The sequence below is a fragment of the Gigantopelta aegis genome, unplaced genomic scaffold, assembly GCF_016097555.1.
Source record: "Gigantopelta aegis isolate Gae_Host unplaced genomic scaffold, Gae_host_genome ctg947_pilon_pilon:::debris, whole genome shotgun sequence".
Classification (NCBI taxonomy): Eukaryota; Metazoa; Mollusca; class Gastropoda; order Neomphalida; family Peltospiridae; genus Gigantopelta; species Gigantopelta aegis.
The window spans coordinates 17,479-41,789 of NW_024537128.1; the positions used below are offsets into that span (position 1 = coordinate 17,479).

The 24,311-nt window shown below is 36.7% G+C and overlaps 1 protein-coding gene across 1 annotated transcript in view; it reads left to right on the forward strand.

The window, feature by feature from the left end:
- Nucleotides 1-2,670: 2,670 nt before the first annotated feature.
- Nucleotides 2,671-24,311, forward strand: part of LOC121367147 — a 145,126-nt gene continuing 123,485 nt past the window's right edge. The window contains exons 1-4 of the mRNA XM_041491288.1: nt 2,671-2,869; nt 7,334-7,696; nt 9,402-9,413; nt 21,085-21,180. Coding sequence (XP_041347222.1) covers nt 2,671-2,869; nt 7,334-7,696; nt 9,402-9,413; nt 21,085-21,180 — 670 coding nt within the window. The remainder of the gene's footprint in view (nt 2,870-7,333; nt 7,697-9,401; nt 9,414-21,084; nt 21,181-24,311) is intronic.

Genomic DNA, 24,311 nt, shown 5'->3' on the forward strand with positions numbered 1-24,311 from the left:
GACCTGACATTGCCCACCAGTCTAGACACCCGTACTCAATTTTCTGCACATGCGCCTGTGTATATTGTTTTGTAACCCCCACCCCATAAACGTAGCTCGCCAGTCTAGACCCCCCCCCCCATGCTAACATTATTTCATACGCACCTGCATTGGCAAAAACAGAAAAAGAAACAAATGTTAAAAAACAACCTAAATAATAATACATGTAATAATAATACAAATAAAATGAAGTTTTTGTTAGCCGCTTGTTACAAACGTCACGTAGGCAAGCCACGTGCACATTTATTTGTCGATTTCACTTCTTTTCTCTCGAAACTGCAATACCCTACCCCCACCCCACCCCACCCCCCGGACACATGCAGTGACGCTCCTTTTCCTTTATTACTACTAATAGTTTTCCTTTTTCAGCTATCTACAAGGGTTTCCGGTCAGTTAAATTACATCATGTGTGGTTTTAAAATTTATTAGAGTCAGTATAGAGTGAATGATTTAAGATGCCAATCGGAATGTATCAATATCATAAGTTTTAGGATAATATTTAATAATTCTGCTTTTGAAAAATATGTCAACGCTGCGTCATAAAAGGTGGGTTTTTTTATTTATTTTTTATTTTTTTTATTTTTTATTTTTTAAATTAAATTTATAACATATCGGCAGTTGACAACGACCGACAGATAAAGAGGTCACAGATTCGCAGCAAAGTGACCGGTGCGAATTTGTAGAATCGCAGCAAGTTGTTACTGGTGTGGAACAAAATAGTCTGATGGCCAATTTGGTTTTAAACATCCGTCCCTCAAACTACCCCCCTCCCCATTTTTTTTTTTTTTTCTTTTTTTTTTTAAATCTGTGGCACATCGAAAAGTCAAACTGATCCCCATCATATATAATGAATTCTTCCACAGCTGATGGAAGTTTTTGGAAACATTTTTTTTTTTTTTTAAGACCGCCAAAACCGCCGAGCCGAGCCGATTGCCGATATTGCCACTTTGGTTGGTTCGTGTACTGTAGTCCAGTAAATTAGGGACTTTTGATTGGAAAAAAAATAGGGGAGAGATGAAACTTGGCAGATACCTTCGTATGACTATCAGAAACAACATACTAAAAGTCCCCAAGGAAATGACGTCATACCACTACGTGGTCTCTGAACATGGTAAAGTACTGAGTGACTACTGAAAAGTACAAGGTTCAGAGCAATTATGGATGCTAAAGAATGTTTGCTGTGTAGAATGAAACTGTTGGAAGGACCCACAGTGACTGTGACAAGGGGTCTAGATACTATAATTAACAGTAGTTTGCAACGAAAAGATGAAATAACTGGTAAATTGGAAGGACTAAAATCTGTGTGCACGTGGCCTGCCGAAAAACATATTCTCGAGACTAGCGTAATAAAATCAGATGAGGACTTCGCTTCATGTCTTGAGTATGAGCTAGCCCCTCGACCCCTCTCATTGTTTGATGAAATATCAGAGAAAGCTGTCATGTGCCATGTTATAGATTCATACGTAGTCCGTGAACAGACATATCCCAAAGATGGCATGTCCATAGTAGATGGAGGTTATCTGCTGCGACGGGTGGTATATTGGCCACAAAATGGGTCATACAGTGACTTATACAGCACATATGTATCTTATGTACAAAGGCCCTTTGGTACAACCAGCTATGTAATTTTTGATGGCTACAGTGATGCTCATAGCACAAAGACTGTAGAGCAGAATCGAAGAGCCAAAAAGCTCCAGCCTGCAGAGATATTGTTCACTGATGACATGCCTATCACCATTAGACAAGATCGATTCTTGACAAATGGAGGGAACAAGAACAGGTTGATTGAGCGTTTGACAGTGCAATTAGAGCAAGCTGGTATACGAGTAAAAAAAGGCGGCGGCAGATGCTGATACAATGATAGTTCGTACTGCAATAGAACTCGCATCATAAAGTTGTCATAGTTGTAGGCACCGATATTGATTTACTTATTTTGCTGACTCAACTTGCTCAACCAGACGATTGCCTGTACTTCTTTAAACCTGGGAGCGGAACAATCTCTAACAAGGTGTATGATATCAGACATGTCCAGCGCTGTCTACTAGTGGGATTCTGTTGCAATCTGTTCTTTCTGCATGCGATGACAGGTTGCGATACTACTTCTGCCCTTTTTAGACAAGGGAAGAAGAAAGCTTTCAAGCTACTGCTGAAACGTTCGGATCTAAGAAATTGTGTGGATGTCTTCAATGACCCCCCCTTCATCTGAATGCTCTGTGACATCGGCTGGTGAAGAGTTCCTACTGGCGCTTTATGGAGCTCCGAGGACAAGATCATGCCTGAATAAGCACAGATACCACTGTTTTACGAAAGCAGTTGCGCAGTGTCCAAACTCCAGCTCGCGTCTCTTCCACCAACATCTGCAGCAGCAAAAGAACATTCCATGCGTGTTTATCTTCAGGTACAACAGTGGCTAGGTTGTGACTTACCAATAACTGAATGGGTTGGAATCTAGTGAATGGACAGCTCCATCCAACTCTTACTCGTAAGTCTCCAGCCCCAGATACTCTTTTAAATTTGATTTCATATAACTGCAAGACTGGTTGTGAGCCAGGATGCGGGTGCAGAAAAGCTGGTATTAAGTGTTCACCACTCTGTGGTCATTGTTGCGGTGGTGGATGTAGCAATTCTGAAATGCCAGAGACTGATGAACGAGAAGATGATGAGGTACACTATGAAGAGCCCAACGAGCTTGTGCAGTCAGACAATAATTCTGATGATGAGGTTGATGAAGATGACACATATCTACAACAGAACGTCATTGCTAGTTATGATGTTTATTTGGAGGAAGCTACAGCCTCAACGTCGACGTCGACAAGTTCACAGAATAGTTGTAAGCTGGGACAAAAGAGAAAACTTAATACAGACTATAATGGACCTCGATGCCTCTTGACTAAATTAGATGTCTGTGGAATCATTGTGGGGACTTTTAGTATAGCATTCCATAGGGTCCCATGAACATTCCCACCAAGTTTCATCTCTCCCCTATTTTTTTCCAATGTTTGACCAAAAATGTTCCAATTTTACTGGACTAATATATATACACACTTTAAAGTATTAGTAAACCATAAGTGTAATTTTTATACATATAGTACACTTGTACAGGTATATGAAGAAGAAAACCCTATGTTAAGCAAGTCCTAATTATTTCTTGTATCTGGTTTTGGAAATCCACATTTTCAAAATACTGTTTATTTAATTTAGACTGTTGCAGCCTTTGTAGAGAAAAAAATGTAATGTCTAAAGCACTTTTCAATTGCTGTTTATTTTATTATCAGTGGAAACCATGGAAAGTCATGAATTTACTTGGTAAATAAGTGTATGAACCATGATTAAAATAATTTACAGTGGACTTTCCTTAATACTGGGTAAGTACTTAAAAGTAGTATATGTCAAATACATTTATGTTAATAATACAGGCTCCATAAAATCAAAATTCCTATCAGATTATGTCATTTTATACACTAAAATTAAATGATTTACATTTAAAAATTATAAATATTGCAAAACAATAACTGTAATTTGTAATTTTAAGTACCTTATTTCCTCTATAATTACGACCACATTTCAATTAAATTATTTTTCAAAAGCCAACAGTCGTAATTATTTCCCAGCCAAATTAAAATTTGTTAGTGGGTCGTAATTTTTTTATTTGACCGAAACCAGACGATCGAGGGCAATCAAACTATTCCGTTATTTTCAAACTGTTGTATAGGCATTCACTATTTACAGTACTTAATGTTAATTCAGGCTTGTTTTCTAAATTTTAATATAATGTTGACATATTTTATACTTGCAGAAAGAACCACACTTTACTGTTTAGTAAACAGTCCCACATGCCATTTCTTAATCGCAGGCTACACATCAGTGGGTGGTAGCAAACCAACCTATCGGCCTATTTATTCATCTAGCTATGGCAGCTAACACAATGCAGCATAATTTGCTTCTGAATCAATATTAATAGGGAACCCCCCCCCCCCCAAAAAAAAAAGAAGACCTTTGGAAAGTCTTGGTATTATTATTATTGTTGTTGTTTAATGAGTGCATGTTGTAAATGCAAATATTGTATTCCACATGTATTCAGTCTTGAGTGCTTGACGCAATCAGTCCTGTAGGAAGGGGAGGGGGAAAGGGCATGTACATGCCCTCATTGAAGATGAAAACATACTTTTGTTTGGTCCTGATATTGAATTTTTTAAATAATATAATCTGGCTTGTGCCCTCCATCCCCATTAGAAACTGTGCCTCTCCCACAACCACCATTTCAGATATCGTTCCTATATCGTATGGGCCCCTTACTTAATCGGCAGTCGCTTTTAATTCATGTAATGTTTGTTTTGTTTTATTCTATATTACACTGTTTTGCTTCAGTCCCATGTATTCTGCATTGTACATTATTTTGCACCTGCACTGTGGTAATACTATATCTTAATGTGTCGTTTTCAACTTCTCATGTGTTAGTTTTAGATTGTTATTTGTATGCATGCGCGCTCATAGACTTGTGTATGTTGGTAGACTTCCAAATTCTCGTCAAATTAATATACAGGTCCCCACTACCTCATTCTCCAGTCGTCATATTCTGACAAGTATATGCAAATAAATATAGCTATTTATGTAAAGAATATACCGTATCATAATCCAAAACGGCAATGTCAGTCCTTAATTTTTAAAATGAAAACCTGCATATATTATATATATATATATATATATATATATATACATATATACATACATACATACATACATACACATACATATATATATATACATACATACTTATATATATACATACATACATACATATACATACATACATACATATATACATACATACATACATACATATACATATATATATATATATATATATATATATATATATATATATATATATACTGAGTGCGGAGTAAGGATCTAAACTTTGCCCTTGAGTTACAAAGTACTTTCACTTTTTATTTTTATTAATTTATTTTTTACTAGAAACATCAATATGCCGATCTGCAAACACACGTAAATGCTGTACCCCATCCCAACGACCCCCCCTCCCCCCAAACAAACATAAAATAAAAATCCTAGACCCGGGCCTGTGGCACTGCAGGAAGGATGAAATAATATTTGTGGTGTTCTCGCACCGGCCATACATATTTGACGCATTCATTTATTTTGAAGAAACAAGAAACAATATATTTGGCAACAGAAATGTTTTGGAATCTTTTAAATTCCACCCAGAATTAATTTTAATTTTTTTTAAAACACTGATATCTGTACAAGTATTAAAATTTACACTGTGGTTTTACATAATTATATAAATGGAGAATAATACATGAGTGGCCATTTAGATGCGAGTTGTTTTAAAATGCATCTAACGAGCGAAAGAAAGGTTGATATGTTTTTAAACAACGAGTTGTGAGATAAATGGTATCTTAATAGACACAAATGTATTATTCTATTTCTTACATATCCTAAAAAACCCAGGTTTTAAGCAAATTTTAAAAAAATTTCCGACTAAAAGTTATTTACAGCCGTTGCACTTGTAGCGAACGTACGCATCACAGACACCAGACATTGGTTTTTAAGGTGCGCGGATGCGATCGTGCTCGTGTAATGCACGTAATTTCAGTCTGACGAGTGTGAAAAACAGTGCACTTTACACTGGACAAACGGTGCACGTAAAATAAATGTGTATATTTATTTGCACTATTTACAAAAACCAACACTTTTCATAGCTCATTTAGCTAACAGGAAGGTCCTTTTAACTTTAAACATTAAGAACATGGGAGTGGCTTCCATGCAGTATTTCTCTTTGTTGAATAAATCCGAAAATACTGGTTTAATAGACAGTTTTGTAGACTTATCAGTCAAAATCCAATCTGAGCTACACTGCCTATTTGATTTATTTTGGAGGAGTGCAATTTTTCACTTGCCTTAGCATATTGAAGTGTGCAATTTTCCACTCGCCTGGATTTTTAAAAAACCAAGGACTGAGACACATGACTGTCAGGTTAATTATACGTCACAGTGTAATACATTTCCCCCTGTTGTTTTTCATTGGCTGCATGACACTGGTGACCTTGTCATCAACTAGGAGCAGCCAGTCGTATGTCTTGAACAATCCATCAGAAATGAGTGTGTAAGAAATTGTATTCTTAACATCCGAAACCTCCTTTGCATACATCTTGGCCACAAGCAGCAAATTTTACGTGCGTGACTATACATTCCAATGCGGATGCAGTTAATTCACGGCCATTTGCGTGTGCATGTGCATGGCAACTATTCATAAATTACTAATATTTAATATTTGTGCTTATAAAATTAGTTGTTTCTGTCATGACAAATTACAAATTGCCCCACACCTGCAGCTTGAAATAGACATTGGTTGATATTGGGAGATCAAAGAACCAAAGCTAACCTGAATGAAAACAATGTTTTACTGTCTTGCTGGCATTCTGGGACCATACAGTGTGTTAATTCCATGTTACTACATTGAGGTACTAATTTTGTTACTATTCTAATTTTTTTGTTTTCATGTATTATTATTATGAGTCATCATACACACACACACACACACACACACACACACCTCTTAGACTTGAGTGTGGGCACATTAATAGCCGACTTTAAAAAAGAGAGAAAAAACAGGATGGTCAAAATTTTAATTAACTTTTTGTTTTTTTTATGTGCCTGTGGTCGTAGTTTTTTAAGTATTTTGGCACCGTGACGTGTTGTAAAAAAATTCACGGTCGTAATTTTAGAGGAAATAAGGTAAATGTGCATGAAAAAGCATTATTACATTTCTACTTACATGTAAAAAAGAAGAAAAAGAAAATTAACATCATTTAATATTCTAAAAAAAAAATTGTCATTTGAATATTTAATATTTATTTCTGTAATTTTACATATATTATAGATTTTTTCAAATTACTTCATGTACGAGTGCCACGTATCGGAAAGTCAGTGATAGTTTCCTATTTCTTTAGGCACATAACATTTTATATGAATGTCACAAAAGATGTAGTCGCAATCTAAACCATTGAAAGTAAATAACTTACTACTTTGAACATAGGAGAAACAATATTAATATCTGTATCTCTAGCATAGACATGAACACGATATGAAACACACACAATACCCACCTATCTACCCCAAAAAACAAACAAAAACCAATCAACAACCAATCAACAACAAACCAACAAAACAACAAAACAAAAACTAAATACACACATAAAAAAACCTTCTGTTTAATGACACCACTAGAGTACATTGATTTATTAAACATCAGGATTTTTAATTTTCACAGGTGCACGAGAACTGGCTCTTTCTGGGTCTTCATCTTATGCAGTGTTCAATCAGCAGTTTACCTTGACGTGTACAGTGACACAAGCTGCTGGTCTTGGTGATACCGTACAATTCTTTTACAATGCATCTACTGATGTATTTGCTTCCCTGTACCAGAATGGTGACTCATGTGATGAGTTTAGTGGTCCCAGCCTACCATCTGATTACTCCGTATCCTGTGGAAGTGGAACAGACAGCAGCTCGTCCACCACAAAGAAGTATACTCTGAAGATCAACAGAGTCGCAGACAGAGATGCCATAGGCTGGTGGTGTATACTGAGTTCAGAGACAATACGCAGCAACGTATATTATCTGCAGCTTAGAAGTAAGTTTTGACTTAACTTAAAGTTGCATAATGGCGGTTTGCCACCACAGTTATTTATTAACTTTGCTTAAAAATGTAAACATTATGCCCATAGAAATTATCAACCAAATAATTAAATTTACTAGTAAAAAAAAAGGGAAAAAAAGTTATGTAGGAGAATCTTTAGAGGATGACTGACTATTGGGCATTTTCAACTGAGGCAAATATTCTGTATTGTTATTTTATAGTATTTGTTACAACATGATAAGACAAGAACAGTGTTGAAAATTAGCTAAGGGCGACTAAGAATTTTACAAAGGTAGTCCGTTGGGCGACCATCGATTTTAGGGTCTCTCTGTGTGTGTGTGTGTGTGTGTGTGTAGATATATATATAGATATAGATATACACAGTCAAACCTGTTTTAAGCGGTCACACAAGGGAGTAGATAAAAGTGGCTGCTTAAGACAGGTGACCACTGATTACAGGTTGCCACATATAGTCTATAAAACATTTGTTGTTGTTTCTTGTTTTACGGTCTGTACTGCTAAGCAACGGATGTGTGCTTCACAGTTGACTATAAATCAACTTATGACATCTCCTTCAGAAAAAATGCAATTGGAATGTATTAAATTAACTGTTCTCAACAAGTTTGTTTTCTTTTTCTATTTAATTATTTAATTCCTACTTGAATCTACAAATGTCAAGCGTAGCCTGCCCATGCAGAGGCAATTAGATGCTTTGCATAGTCATACTTTCTTAATTGATACACAGTAGAGATGTCGGGACTGAATGGGTACTAGTATTCCTCAAGGTGTGAAGATCGGTTATTTGCTGTGCCTTATCTGTTGTTAAAATATCCATTTTGTATAATAGTAAACATTAAATATGACCGCTTAATACATGTATTTTACCGATTTAGGTGGCCACTGGGCGCGTTAGACAGGTAACTGCTTATTACAGGTGCATTTGCATTATAAATTGTTTGGGAGGGAAAAAGTGGCCGCTTAAGGCAGGTGACCGCTGATTACAGGTGGCCGCTAGGACAGGTTTGACTGTATATATATGTAACCTCGGGATGGTTGTCCAAAATTAAAACAACGCCTGGTAGATTCACATTGTCACAAGTTGTTTGTTTATTCATTCCGTTCCATCAAACCTAAAAACAAGAATATATCCATCATAAAAAATAGGGAAAAATACTGAAGTTATCTCAAGCGATAACTTCTTAAGCGATAACTGCCGACTGATTACATATACTTCTTTTGGGCTTATTTTTCTCGTAGACTGCTTAGACTAATGTCGCCCTGTACAACATTGCGTAACGAACAATTGTTTATATACCAGTCTATGCATTACTGCATACTAGCTGGAATTACAAACGAACTCACTCCAAACATTAGTCTCGATCAGAAATCAAAAAGACGTTTATTTTGTACCGGTAAGTGCATGAGAAACGCCTTAGTAGCGCGAGGATTTGTTCTGCAGAAAAATGTAGCTAAAGAAAAAGCGTAAGCGGAATAGTCGCAGGCAATTTTCGGTATTCCGTGCTTTATTTTCACTTTCATGACGCAATATTGGAAGAATTGTTTTACTATTCCCTTTCGAAATTTACTATTTGTGGAATAGTGTAAAATTCGACCCCTGCCAGGATATTTGGACTTTATACTGAAGAGTTCTTTTAAAATACCTAGTGTCAATATACCTATAATGTTAACTATTTTTCAGAAGATGTGCCTGGTAAGTTTTTGTATATTAATATATGTTAATTAATCTTGCTTACTATATGTGCTATACTGTATACATGTACCTGTATATTCATATTTAAATTCCAATGGCTAATTGCTCTAAACCATAGATGTGGCCACACCTATGTACCGGTAAATGACTGAAATGTTTTGAAGAGGACTTTTATACAATGACATTTTTTTTTCTTGTGATGTAAATAAAGTTACTACTATACTGTTCAAAATAAGTAGGAGATATTCAAATATAGCATTAAATAATGGAGATTGTTCATTATATATTAGGAATTATTACCACAGAAGTCACTCATAACAGGGAAAATATGACGTCATCACGATTTAGCAAACACACAGCATGATGTCATGTAGTTTAAAGAGTTTGTGTTTACAGCTCTCTGTTTTTGATGTTAAATTTATAACAAAATGTCATTTTAATGCAATTCCTTATAAATTTTGTAGCAGAATAAAGAGAACGTTTATTTTTGAAAATTATATATGAACGTGATTAAATTACAAAGTTACAGCAATTCTCAAAACAGTGCGTAAAGTGGTTTACATTGTGTCTATACAAGTTAGCCTTCGTGCATGTGCGTCGATTAAAAAGGCTTTTAGAGAAAAAATAGCTGAGGTACCAGTTATTATCAAATTTATGTCCCTCGTGAAATAATTTTTAGTTGTCGCAAGCTTTAACTGGTAAATTTTTTATTATCCTCTGTTTATTGCAAAATCATAAGTCAGTTTACATTAGCCTGAAATGTTCATGTCTGGGTAGTTTGACATGACCAGCTGGAAGACAAATTGATGGGTAAAAACGGTGAATTTGACATTTTGCTTCAGGTGTTAGTAACCAGTGAGACCCCAGCAATTTTCTAAACATGCTCCTTATCAAGCATCTATTACTTGTGGGATCCTGGCCAATTCATCTTGGAGCACAACACCCAACTTGGCCAAAGTGGTTGGTTATAACGTTCACATTGTCTGAAGTGTCGCCCCATGATGTCCCAGACTTGTTCTATGGGAGAAAAGTTGGGGCTTAGAACTGGCCAAGGAAGTGTATTGATGTCTTGCTTTTGCATAAATTCCATCACTACTCCTCTATGATGAGCACAGGTGTTGTTGTCTTGGTAAACATAATTTTGGCTAATGTGACGCATGACAAGTACAACTACATGTGTATGACAAAATTGCCTCAATAGTACTGGCCTGTTAACCTCCCTTGGACAATGTGAAGATGGTTTTAGGCAGTCATGGTGATTCCACCCCAGACAATAACTGATCACCTCCCAAAACATTGCAGTCAATGGCTTGAATGTTGACCTCAGTGTAATGCTCATTAGGGTGTCATGAAACCCAGACATGCCAACCATGAAAGTCTAAAGTGTATCTGAATTTGTCCGAAAACATCAATCTGAACCAGCGACATGCCCCCATTGTTAACACCATTGGCATTTGGCAGTAGTATGTCTCACCATCAAAGGGGGTTTGACTTAAGTGGGCCAGACTCACTCTTAGCTGAAATTTGGTAAGTAGTTTGTTACTTTAGGGCATTGATTGTATTAAAAACCTGTGTGTATAGGTGATGTGTATTGGCCTCTATCGCAAATTATGTATAATTTCTGTTTGTACGACAAGTGAAAACTCTTGAAAAATTTTGTAGATTCAATTTCTACTGCCTATTTACAAAAGAGTATCAAAAGATTTAATAAATCTGATGCCTACTTTCGGAGGAATAGGGATTTCTAATGTTGACCCCGGGCTGGTTTCAGGCAATTTTTAATATTTCTAAAACCCAAAAAGCAGTGTAACTAGAGAAGTTTTTAACTGACACAAATATTGTTTTCACTGTTATAATCCACCCGTTAGAGCACAATAAACTGTCAATTTACATGTTTTAATTTTTGAAATTTGTCAAAGAGATTTTGCAAATGAAAATTGCACATATTTGTGCTGTTTGTATCTTTAAGTCTATGAAGGCGACAGAAATTAAATTTAGATGTTAGGATTAATCATTTACTACTTTATTATCATGTGAAATATGAAACACGCGTCAAGCATGGATTATTGGCATGACAAGATAAAACAAAAACACTACCAGCAAAAACAAATAAAATTGATCGCCAGAATGCAGCTGCAGATAGCCTTAGCTGGAGACAAAAATAATCAGCCATCAAGGTCAGGTTAGGTTAAGTCAGGCCACACGGTTTAATATGCACACTCGGAGCATGCTGTTGTAGCAAACTGTCATGGGCGCAGGTGACTACTTACACTGGCTCCTTTGTCCAGGACAGGAAAGGGGGTTGGGGTGGGAGAAGAGACCGCCCGCACTTGGCAATTTTTGTGCAAGAGAGCACAAGCAGCCCGGCCAAACTCTATATTGTTTGTAATTTAAGTTCTGGGTTGATTTGATAGAAATTTGGTAGCTGGTTAGGTGATGGTGTTTGCGTGTATGTGGGTTGAGGGGGAGGGGTAATTATTGCTGTAATTGAATAACATAAATATGTCTGCATGAGATATGTACAGCTATTACAGCTTGGGAATGCGTTATTACCGCTTGCAGTTATATTTAATTTTAGAATTGAAAAAAACTGATTTGTGAATATCAGCTACAGTCATGAGATATGTTTAGGTTTCATCAATATAACATGTACACACACACATACACACACTGATGAAAATATGCTATTGTTAACCCTTTAAATATATATAAACAAACTACATTAACCCTTATCCTGCCGTTGACGTGTATACACATCAAGCGTCATCACAATGACGTCACTTAGCATTGTTTTCATTTAAAAATCGTTTTCTAAATTAATTGTTGACATTTTTGTCAAAAACAAAGTAAGAAAATGTCAATAAATAGTGTTAGAATGACATATCCAAATATTTGCTAAATTGCTGTTGTACATCTTATGTTTTTTTTAAAACAAAAATGACCCGTCAAATGGCGCGTGCTATTGTTTGTTATTGTTTCTTGTTTTTTTGGTAGCGGTTTCTTTTATCTCTACAAAGTTGTCATAATATACTATTATATATGAACTACATTATGACAGTTGCATTAAATTAGAAAAAGTATCACTTTTAATGCCTAAAAAAGGTACAAACACAATCAAATAATTGTAATCCGACGGCATAAACAGTCGTCGAAAAGCGCCATTTCCCTGTTTCTATTTATAAACAACAGGTCATGTGACAGCACATTTCCTGCCATACAATTTGACAGCAGTAGTACACATTGCTTGCATGTGCGGCTAACTGTTTTCATTAATAATTACAACGTGGTTACTTATACTACAGCAGACGATATTCTAACTAGCTATGTTTACTTGAACAGTTACGTCGACTATATGATCGAATACGCACATGTGCTCGGTGTTCGTCGTTGTTTTGTTGTGTGTGTTGTTTTTTTCTGCCAGTTTTTCCTTTTCAACATTCACATTAGTATTAATCACTACTGAGTGGATATATATTTGTTCTTATTTTTAAAAAATGAATTACAAACGATAGGTTACGAATATCTGCTGAAGTAGTCTGCAGAATACCGTGACCTACATTATTTTCAATAACCAATCACAAAACATTCTCGTTGCGTGTGACACATAATTATGTGGCGCCACCGTTTTTTTTGTTTTTATTACTGTACCAGTCGCGGATCCAAGGATTTGGGGGGGGGGGGGGGGGTGCCGTGCATGGCTTTTTATGAATAAGCGTATATCAAGCAGTGAATGTTTTCTAATAATGTTGTATGGTGGATGACAATCTTTTAAAATCAGGCATATGTGCGGAAAGGAGGGGGGGGGGATTTTAGGTAGGGGTGTCTGGAGAGCGAAGTTTATAGGGGATTTCTGTAATGCTCTGCCGGAATATGTCTTTTTTTTTTTTTTTTTTTTTTCGTTTTTTGGGATTAAATGGGGGGGGGGGGGGGGGGGTCTTTTACATTTCTGTACACATATTGATTCATTTTTGCGAAAAATGTTATTAAACCGGAATGGTGGGGGGGGGGGGGGGGGGTATTTCGACCCATTCCCTGTACATATCTGCAAATGTTATAAAGATAAATTGGTGGGGGGTGGGGGGGGGGTGCCGTGTTATGAGATAACTGTAATTGTAGTTGTGTTGCACTGTGTGGATCACGAAGTCCTTTGTGTATTTTTATAAAATTTATAGTACCAAAATCTAAAATTTGGGCGAATACGACAGACATTCGGGCAAATTGAGCTGGCCTGAAACCTTTTCATCATGTACTAGTAGTTCCAACATTTCTCCCACAATACTAGTTGTAATTAAATCCATGTAAAATTGTGTAGTGCTTCGTTTGAAACCCTATATTATATATAGCTGGTTGGCAGTAACGCTAAAACTAATAAATGTTGTTTTTTAGTTGGTGGTATTTTCGTTTAATTTGGGCTCAAATTAGCCTGCCCTTCTCCCTCTCCCACCCCTACAAAACAAAACGGGATCCCGTACACTTATGATTAGTACATCAGGCCTCTACGGTACCAATTGGTGTGGATGTGTCGGGGGTATACACACCCTTACTGCGAGGTCCAATTGTTTTTCCATGCAACAGTTATCGACCGTTTTTTAGAACATCGACACGGTCCTTTTTCGTGTTGCGCAACACCCCCCCAAAAATCGTGCGGTAACTATATGGACCTATATAAAATGTGAAAATTACAGTAGGATAATGGTTTGCAATAGATTCAGAGTAAGTAATCACGTTTTTTATTTTAAAAATACGGTGATAACTAATTTTTTTAAAATAACAATTAAAAAGAAAAACATTCCACGTACTTTAGCAGGGCGGACACTGTTGTGTAGGCAACGACCCGAAACATTGTTTTTGTCTCAAAAATCGTTAAACAAATTATTTAATGCAATTAAAATGTTGTATTCAGGATGTAATAATCACAAATCATAAAACGATCCTATGTTGTTGATAAAAATATCAAAGAAAAATCGCAAAAACTTCGAAGTGTAGTTGACCTATATTATCGACACTTGACCCAGATACAATACTTCGCGGGACCAATTGCCAGTGATTTCTTCTTCTTTCACTCCGTCAATAAACATGTCAGAAGAAGTTGCACAAATGTGAATTCATGATTCCGATAATAATGTTTTAAACATTTACTTATGTGACATCTCAAGTGACTTATTGCTGTAGGGAGCACATTTTCTACGTCCACTCGGACTACTGTGCGTCACGCATAAACGTTTCACGTTTTTGACTTCTCAATTTTTGTTTAATCAGTTCCAACTACATTTTGTGCCACACATAAACACATTCTGACCTCCCTCTCCAAGGGCCTAAGCGACAGGGCCCAAAATTTAAAAAAAATAAAAATGAAGCGGCATAGGCCTAAGCGTACGGGCTCTCATTTTTGTTGGGCATGCAGGCACATTTCTGCCAGAGTTGAACGAAAATCCCTGAATCTAGATAACAACAATTATTATTCATATTAGCTTTACTGCCAAACAGCAGGGTCTCAGCTAGCAGGTAGAGGCAATGGTGTGTGTGTGTGTGTGTTTTATTTTTTATTTAACGACACCATGCACTAGGGCACACTTATTAATCATCGGCTATTGGATGTCAAACATTTGGTAATTTTGACATACTAGTAGTCTTACAGAGAAAACCCCCAACATTTTTCCATTAGTAGCAAGGCATCTTTTATATACACCATCCCAAAGACAGGATAGTACATACCACAGCCTTTGATATACCAGTCATGGAACACTGGCTGGAACGAGAAATAGCCCAGTGAGCCCGCCGATGGGAATCAATCCCAAACCAGCTGCCCTTTACCACTGGGCTGCATCCCGCCCCTGGTGTGGGAGGAATGCATTGGGGGGGGGGGGGGGGGGTAAAATAATATAAAAATAGTTTATTGATACTGATGTTTTAAGTATGTAACCTTCCTGAAATGACCACAAAATGGTGTCTTGCACCTTCCATGCTCATTGGTTCATTGTTTAAATCCTAGTTACAGCCCTGAACAGCCTATATAGGGTTGCAAATGAATCACTACATATTTTTACATGGATTAGAACTAATATTGTGTCGAATGATGGAAATACATGGTGAAAAGGTTTTAGGCCAGCTCATTTGCCCGAAATGCTATACCTGGATAGTATTCAAATAATATATAAAGGCAAATAGATGACCAGTGTATATAACTTGTGAATGTCCCCTAGGTAGGGATGGAGATCACAATAGTTATATAGAAATTGCATATTCGTGACCCATTTCCTTGTGAATTTGGTCATTCTACCCCTCTCCTAAAGGTGGGGCACAAATAGGGGAAATTAAGCCAATTATCGTGTCCAGGAATACCATACAAATATCAATTTTGCGAATTTCGTTAATGTTGTGTTTGGTAGTTGTGGTCAGCAATTTACTCAGGTGACCCGTTTAGATCTATTTTGTATCATGCATAAGTGTTCAACACTGGATACACATTATGTATACGGTACATATTGAATTTTAATTAGGGCTCACATGTTGATGTTTGTTTCTTTGGGTGTTTTTTTTTTTTTTTTTAGATGAATGGACATTTTTCTTTTTTTTTACAATTGTGACCGTGTGAAGCACTATGATAAGTATCTTGTGTCACAATAAATTACGGAAATGCATAAAATCCTTTTTACTATTTCTATTATTCTAATATCAGTGTCCAGGGTTTCTGCCAGAGGGTATGAAGGGTAAAATTATGTACCCTAAAATCTTGGGAATTAATGGATACGTTTTAATAATTTTTAGAATGATTATAGTAAGATAGCTGCTGCTTAAAGTGTGTACATGAAATACAGTGTCCAATTTAAAAGATTCCAAACCCCATAACCACCTAGTTGCGGCAGTTATGATGTGGAGTTTTCAAGTACCCTCAAATTATTGATTACTGGTGTCCTTTACTTTTGACCGTATATGACCCAAAAGTTGCATGCACACAGCAAATAGTTTCCAGTTTTACATACCTTACCATGGTAACCAACAGTTTGCATTGGTTACCATGGTAACAGTTTCGATCTGGGTACCATGGTAACATATAGTTTTGAACTGGTTACCATGGTAACAGAATTAATAAGCTTCATATATATCTTTTCTACAGGCATAGTACAATTATGTCACTATACATTGTTGTTTTTTCTCAGTCCTTGAAAATGTATAATAGTTAATGTTGGACATTATCTTCATAATTTACAAAAAAGCGTTGATGACAGTATGTGCATTGCACCCTATTATTCTGAAAAAAATGGCAGTCTGCTTAATTTTTTCTTCAAATCAATCACTATGCTTAATAAATCACAGCATACATTTAAATTAAAAGAAAAATAGTAGTGTTTTATTCATGTTTTCTTAATTATTAATGAAAAAATGGTATATTGAAATTTGCAGCTGTTGCCATGGTAACCTAAATAAAATAACCATCTACAAAATGCTATCATTACGTAGGTGGATCATTATGGTATATATGGGTGTAATTTCATGTTAAAATGCCCATGGATTTTAATAAAATTACTAGAAATGTAGAACAGGTGAAAATTCTTTAAATTTAGCAAAAAGAATGCGGCAGGATAAGGGTTAATACAAATAACAAAATCTAGTGTCAATCACAAAATGTGCAATGTTATAGAAGATTGATTGATGTACCAACAATTCATTTTAATAGAATTGTTTGTAAAAATAAAATGAATTTGTAGTCCTATAATGACCAAAGCAATCAGACAAATACAGCAGAAAGATATCTGAACATATACTCTTCAAAAGAAGAAACGCAAAACCACATTGTCGTAACATTTGGAGAATTGATTTAATTATTGAATGGTGAGTCCGATAATTACCAAATGTTGCAGGATTGTTCACAATTCACTCTAGTCCATTGTGAGTAAGTGATAGGACACACCACCAAGGTCAAGGTCATCTGGAGTCAATACCGGGTGTGGCCTCCGCGTGTGTTGACAACTGCCTGGCACCGCCTGCCCATTGAAGCAACCAGAGTACGGATGACGTCCCGGGGGATGGTGGCCCACTCGGCCTGCAAGGCTGTTGCCAGCTCGGGCAGGGTCTGGGGCTGTGGTTGTCGCTGTCGGAGGCGTCGGTCCAACTCGTCCCATAGATGCTCAATTGGGTTCAAATCTGGTGATATCGATGGCCAAGGAAGGACATTAATGTTGTTGTTCTGTAGGAAAGCCGTTGTGAGACGTGCTGTGTGAGGCCTGGCGTTGTCATGTTGGAACACTGCGTTGGCGTTGGCCATAACTGGAACGATGTGTGGCCGGAGGATCTGGTCAATGTAGCCCCTGTGCATTCAGGTTGCCCTGCACGTGGACCAGGTCAGTTCTGCCAGTGTGTGAGATGGCTGCCCACACCCATGACACTACCCCCGCCGAATCTGTCCACTTCCTGCACGCAGTTTGCCGCATAACGTTCACCACGACGCCTATTACATGCGACATCTTCCATCATGACGTCGGAGCAGAAATCGGGACTCGTCACTGAACCACACCTGTCTCCATCGCAGTTGAGGCCATTGTCGATGAATCTGGCACCACTGCAGTCGGAGTCGACGGTGTTGTGGTGTTAAGATGACACCTCGAACTGGACGTCTGGCACGAATTCCTACCTCACGTAGGCGGTTCCGTACGGTCTGGTCGGATATCCTGCGCAAACCTGGTATTGCTGCGGCTGTGGAGGTGGCAGTAGTCAATCGTTCCCGAAGGTGGCGTACCCGGATGTAGCGGTCCTGCCCGGGGGTAGTGACCCGTGGTCGACCGGATCTAGGGAGGTCACGTGTTGATCCATGTTGCTGGTAACGGTCCCACAGTCTGGAGATGGTGCTTGGGGACACATGGAATGCCCTGGCAACGGCCGTTCTGGATTCGCCTGCGTCTAGTCGGCCGATGGCATTGTTTCTCTGCGGTTCACTGAGACGTGGCATGTCCTGGATTGTCAACTGTCGGCCAGATACAGAGGCCAGGCAAGCGAACACCCTGCACTTTTATACTGTCGGTGTTCATGTTGCACGTGCAGACAACGCACGTGCAGTGGTGACATGGTTTGCACGTGGCTGCGTTTTTGCGAATATTCACATTTTGGAACTTTATTGTACAGTAGCTGCGTTTTATAGAATGTAACCGTGGGAATGTGTTTGGGACATGCAATGACCTTATATTCACAAAGCATGAACCGGTAGGAAACATAAAATCGGAGTTATAACCCATTTGTACCCTTTTGCGTTTCTTTTTTTGAAGAGTATATAATGACTTGTAATAATTATTATGTCAGTCTTTAGAAATAGAATCCATCTTACATATGTACCTGCTACTTTTCTCTCCACCCCGCACCATGCTGTGAAGAAGAAAAAATGTAATTTTGGTAATGCTTGCACACTTGTTTTTTGTAACAATATGTATGTTAACTACTGTTGTGTGAAAAAGGTTGAATGAACATTAATTAATATATATTGTGTAACCTTTGTTTAATTAACACATTCACTGCTTTTTATACACCATAACTGGCTTTGGGTGTGGTTTCGCTAGCATCCTATTGTGTTTATGATAGAGAGAATTTTGTTTGTGTTTTTCTTATTGTTGTATTTTTAATATTATATATTTTAAACAACTATTCAATAAAACAAAATAATAATTATGCACTATAGGCATGTACTCTAGATCTATAGCATACCGTATTTTCCAACCTATTACACACACTGGTGTACAGTTAATTATTGTTTGTATTTAATAATAATAAAGAAGCACGGTTCTCCCTTAAGTTTCAACAATAAATAATTGTTGGTTGTGTGGCTTTCAGTTTCATTGTATATAAATGGGCCAGTTTGGTAAACAAAACATGTTCACAAACCCCGCTATTTTCCCAAAAATACGAACAAGAACTTTGTTCATAATCTTGCATTAGTTGCCAAAAATTAAAATACATGATAACATTTATTTCTTCCAGTATGATTACAAATATTTCCTGTATTTAAGCCCACGCTTATCCTGAGCTTGCAGCCATTGTAAGATGTTTCTGACTAACAGAGCCTTTTTGGCGACTAAAATTGCATATTAAAAACATTTTCTTGATTCAATGTGTTTGCAGTTGTGTGCTAATGTTTGAAGCAGTATGTCATTGTTCATTTTACTTGCATGATAATGGGGTGGGTTTTTTTGTACATTCGGTAAAATCCGGTTTGAACTACTACAAACATTAGGATAACAACAAACGCCTTGTTTATACAGATACTGATGTTCTAAACAGGAAAATATCTTTAATTATATGTAATTTCAGTGATCAAAAAAGATGTTAGCAGTAAACATTACAATAGCTGCAAACTCAGGATAGTCTTTTTTAATACATGTAAGTGGCATCGATGCGTACATGTAACAAGTCATTGTTTAATTATAAGTAGACATTTCACAGAAATAGTACTATATAAATTTAAGTTAATTACTCATAAATAAGAACCAGTTATACAAGCTTTGATAAACTTAATTATGACATTAAATTGATGGTTTTATGCTTGTTCAAGATGGGCAAGAAAGAAAGAAATGTTTTATTTAACGACATACTCAACACATTTTATTTACAGTTATATGGCGTCAGACATATAGTTAAGGACCACACAAATTTTGAGAGGAAACCTGCTGTCGCCACTTCATGGGCTACTCTGTCTGATTAGCAGCAAGGGATCTTTTATTTGCAATTCCCACAGGCAGGATAGCACAAACCATGGCCTTTGATGAACCAGTTATGGATCACTGGTCGGTGCAAGTGGTTTACACCTATCCATTGAGCCTTGTGGAGCACTCACTCAGGGTTTGGAGTCGGTATCTGGATTAAAAAACCCATGTCTCGACTGGGATCCGAACCCAGTACCGACCAGACCGATGGCCTAACCACGAAGCCACCGAGGCCGGTCAAGATGGGCAAGAATTTTGTAGTCTTAGAAGTTAGTTTTACATGTATTAGTACAATGCCCTTGTGGTTGAAGTGTGTATGTAGTTTTCTTGCCCACTGGACTGAATTAGCTTTTGCATGATGCTAAAAAAATCTGTCTAGCACCCTGGTGCTAGATGAATCTTTTTCCCATCCCTAGCCATGCAAGACGGGCGTATTCCATGACGTCAGCCTATGCGGAATAAATCGGTCTTGCATGACCACGTGACTTCTGTTGTTTGAGCTGATATTAACATTGGGTGACGTCACGTAAACGGCAAAATAACGCAAGAAATGTTTTTTTATTTTTCATAAAAACAAGGAAACCTGTCATAATGAAATTATACTATCATTTTCGGTTTATACTTTTAGTACTTTAGACCCATGGGTTGGGAATTGCCTTATCTTTACCTCACAATGGTGATAGATTCTATTAGTATGTTGTCTCAAACACCATGCATACAGCAGGCTTGTTAATTGGACATATTGGTAATTGCATATAAACATTTACAGTCAGTAGAAAATTAGGTTACTAACTTTGTTTGTTTGTTTGATTGTTTATTTAAATTTATTTATTTATCATCTCTTCTTGTCTGAATTATCATATTATAATTATTATTAGTTTCTTTCACAAGTTAAGTAAAGAATAAGATAGCTAATAAATGTAGTACTCCTACAGTAGCAAACAGTGTATAATTTACATAAAAGTTTGTTTTCTTATTTGTAGGGCCAAAACCCTGTGACTGGTGTATCGGACTTTCTGTTGTGATTTCCATTCTGATTGTGGCAGGAATTGGTCTTATTGCTATTTTCCTGGTCAGTGGTAAGTATATGTAGTAACTTACAGATTCACCAGTGAATAGATTGTAAAATATAAATTTTCTAATTAATTGATTCTTAATTAACACAATTTATATACCCAAAATTATTTACAATTGTTAGGGGTGGATTATGTCTACTATTCACTACAGCAGAGGCACAAAAATGTGGAATACCTTTTGCAGATTGAATATAATAATTGATTTTTTTTTTTAACAATAGGTGTCTTAAAAATCATAAAAATTAAATGATTTGGGCTTATTGATCTAGCACGTGTGAGGTCATGTCACACCGAATGTTAATTCATCTTCTTCCATTCTAAGTCATTTGCGGTCATATAGCAAAAAACTGAGACGGAAATGTTCTCAATTTTGGAGCGAAAATAAATGCTTATATAATGTATGTTCACAATAGTGTATGTTGTTAGTTCCAATGAGGACCCGTTCTATTGCCAATCTTCATTTGAAATTGGTTAATTTAACATATGGATTTCAGTGGCAGATGACATCTGTGTAATGAGACCTTAGCTGTCAAAATCACAACCATGCGTACAATGGAGAGGGCGTGTCGAAAATCAGCTTTATATTGAGTTTGAAAATATGTCTCTTTGCACAGATTTTTTAGATAATTTATATCAGTGGTATTAAAAATGGCTTCCCATGACTTGTTTTCACAGAACCTAAAAACATTATTTTCTTACACAAAATAATCATCTGGTTAATTTCTTGCCTAAGTTTTTCCTGTTTGTCCATTGTCAAAGCATGATCACTGTGAAGCACTTTCATGTTGTTCGGCAGTTATGGATAAAATCACATTAGTTCATTAGCTTGGGTGCCACAAATCAAAAGAGCATTTTTCTTATCAAAGCCAAACTTGGTGAGATATCCAAATTCATCTTTAGGTGTGGTGACGTCTTGCGATGCCATCAGCCGGTAGAGGCATCATTGCTAAGCAGTATAGGTTAAATTGTCTTTTGGGGTAGCTTCTTTGCATGCACACTTTTCTTACTGGCAATAGCATATTGAAGATTGTTCAGCAAAGCGCAATCTACACCAAATTTTCTTCCTACAACAATTGTCCCTTGCATTCCTAAGTTTGCAATTAATTGCAACTGGTCAACTTTTTTCGTTAAATTGAACATTTTCCGTGTGACATCCAAATAATAATACTGTATTACATATTCCTTAGCTGATCAGGGGTGCACAAATGTGAAATTGTGATAGTTGCCCGGTGGGCAACCAGTAGCTGAAGTTTGGTTGCTCAACAACATCTCTTGGTTGCCCACATATTTCATAAAATGTTTTATGAATATAATTTTGAACTGTCTTTAAAATGAAACTGAAATTTAAAATGTTTTTATTATTATCATTACTTATCAGTTTAGTTTTATTTCTTTTTTAACATTATTTATCTACAGCTCATCTTCACTTAGGCTGCAAAAAAGTTTATTTTGTTTAACGACACCACTGGAGCACACTGATTAATTAATCATCGGCTATTGGATGTCAAACATTTGGTAATTCTGACTCACAGTCATCAGAGGAAACCCGCTACATTTTTCCTAATGCAGCAAGGGATCTTTTATATTTACTTTCCCACAGACAGGAAGGCACATACCACAGCCTTTGTCCGGTTGTTGTGCACTGGTTGGAACGAGAAAAACCCAATCAGCTGAATGAATCCACAGAGGTGGTTCGAATTCGCTTGTGCTATCACAGTCATAATACTTTGATGAACTCAGGGCTCATCCAGGATTAAAAATACCTGTTGCCAAAAAAACTGCCAAATGGGATTTTTATTTGCCATGATGAAAATGTTTTGTGTAGTACTGTATAGAGTATTTATATATGAATATGAAAATGTATCTTTTTCAGCTAATTATGTATAAACTGGAATACATCTGAATAACAAAATTATCCCCGATCAAAATCAAAGACAGCAGTGGGGGTAGGGGCAGTTAATATATTATTTAGATTTTTCAGTGGGTGAGGGGAGATATGCAGAGTTGGAAGCCAATGCCCTCTGCAAACATACCCAAAATTCTAAGGCCTATGGCATTAATAAAAATCTGAGAGCCAATTCTCTTCTTCTTTTTTTAAACAGTGCTCATTATTTCTATAAAATAGCAATCTTTATTTTGGTTTGAACTGCTTTTAATTGTATTTTAAAGTAACCCATCTATTCCACACCCCAACAATTTCGTAATTTGTGCCATTTTGTTGAATTACGCGTTGTGTTAAATGCTTGTTGTTGATTTCAGCTTGTAAAATATGTAGCCTAAGAATGCTGACTTCACGTTATGACAACTATCCATTTACGTCAAAAGGTTTTGATTAAAAAGATAATGAATTCAAATTTTACATTCTTTTTAAAATCTAGCTAACTTTTGAGATGTCACCTCACAGTCAACAAATTTATATAATATTTTATCTAACAAATATGATTATTTTTAACTAATTGTATTCAGTGTACGTTTAACCGCAATTTGTATAAATACTGCATGTTCCTTTCCCACGATCGCGAAATGCATGAGTGCGAAATTAACAAAGACAACGGAAATAAACAAACGAACCAGCAATTAAGTATTCATTGATGCGAATAACTATTTGGTGGTGGGTTTTTTTCTCACAAATTTAAATCAAGATTTACTTGCGTGTAATCGTATTGTTTAATGTCTGCAACAATGTCTTTTGACACATGCAAGTCTCGGCTGACTGTCAAGCGTGACCTATATGCACACTGAGAACAGCCAACGAACATTTTCCAAACGTTCGCGAACTATGCGATTGGTTCCCGACGTGGACATTGGGTTTAACGTGAAGCGCATAAACCAGTTTAGCGGACGTTTTTGTTTTGCTCGGTCTACCTGAACTCGGCCCTAGCCTACTTGTCTTTGGCCCTGAACTAGCATGTGTATTGAAACTGACACGCAATTTCGGTCTGTTTTTTATTACTTTGGCTCAAAGACTTTACAGAGTTAAAATAACACGCTACAGATTTTTCAGACTTTTCTTGCATACATGTTACCATTAAAATTAATAACTGTGATTATTAAAATAAACAAACATTGTTATGCTGAATTCTTGATGACACCGCTTCTCGTTACCAGTTGCGAGATCCCTGTTAATATTTGGT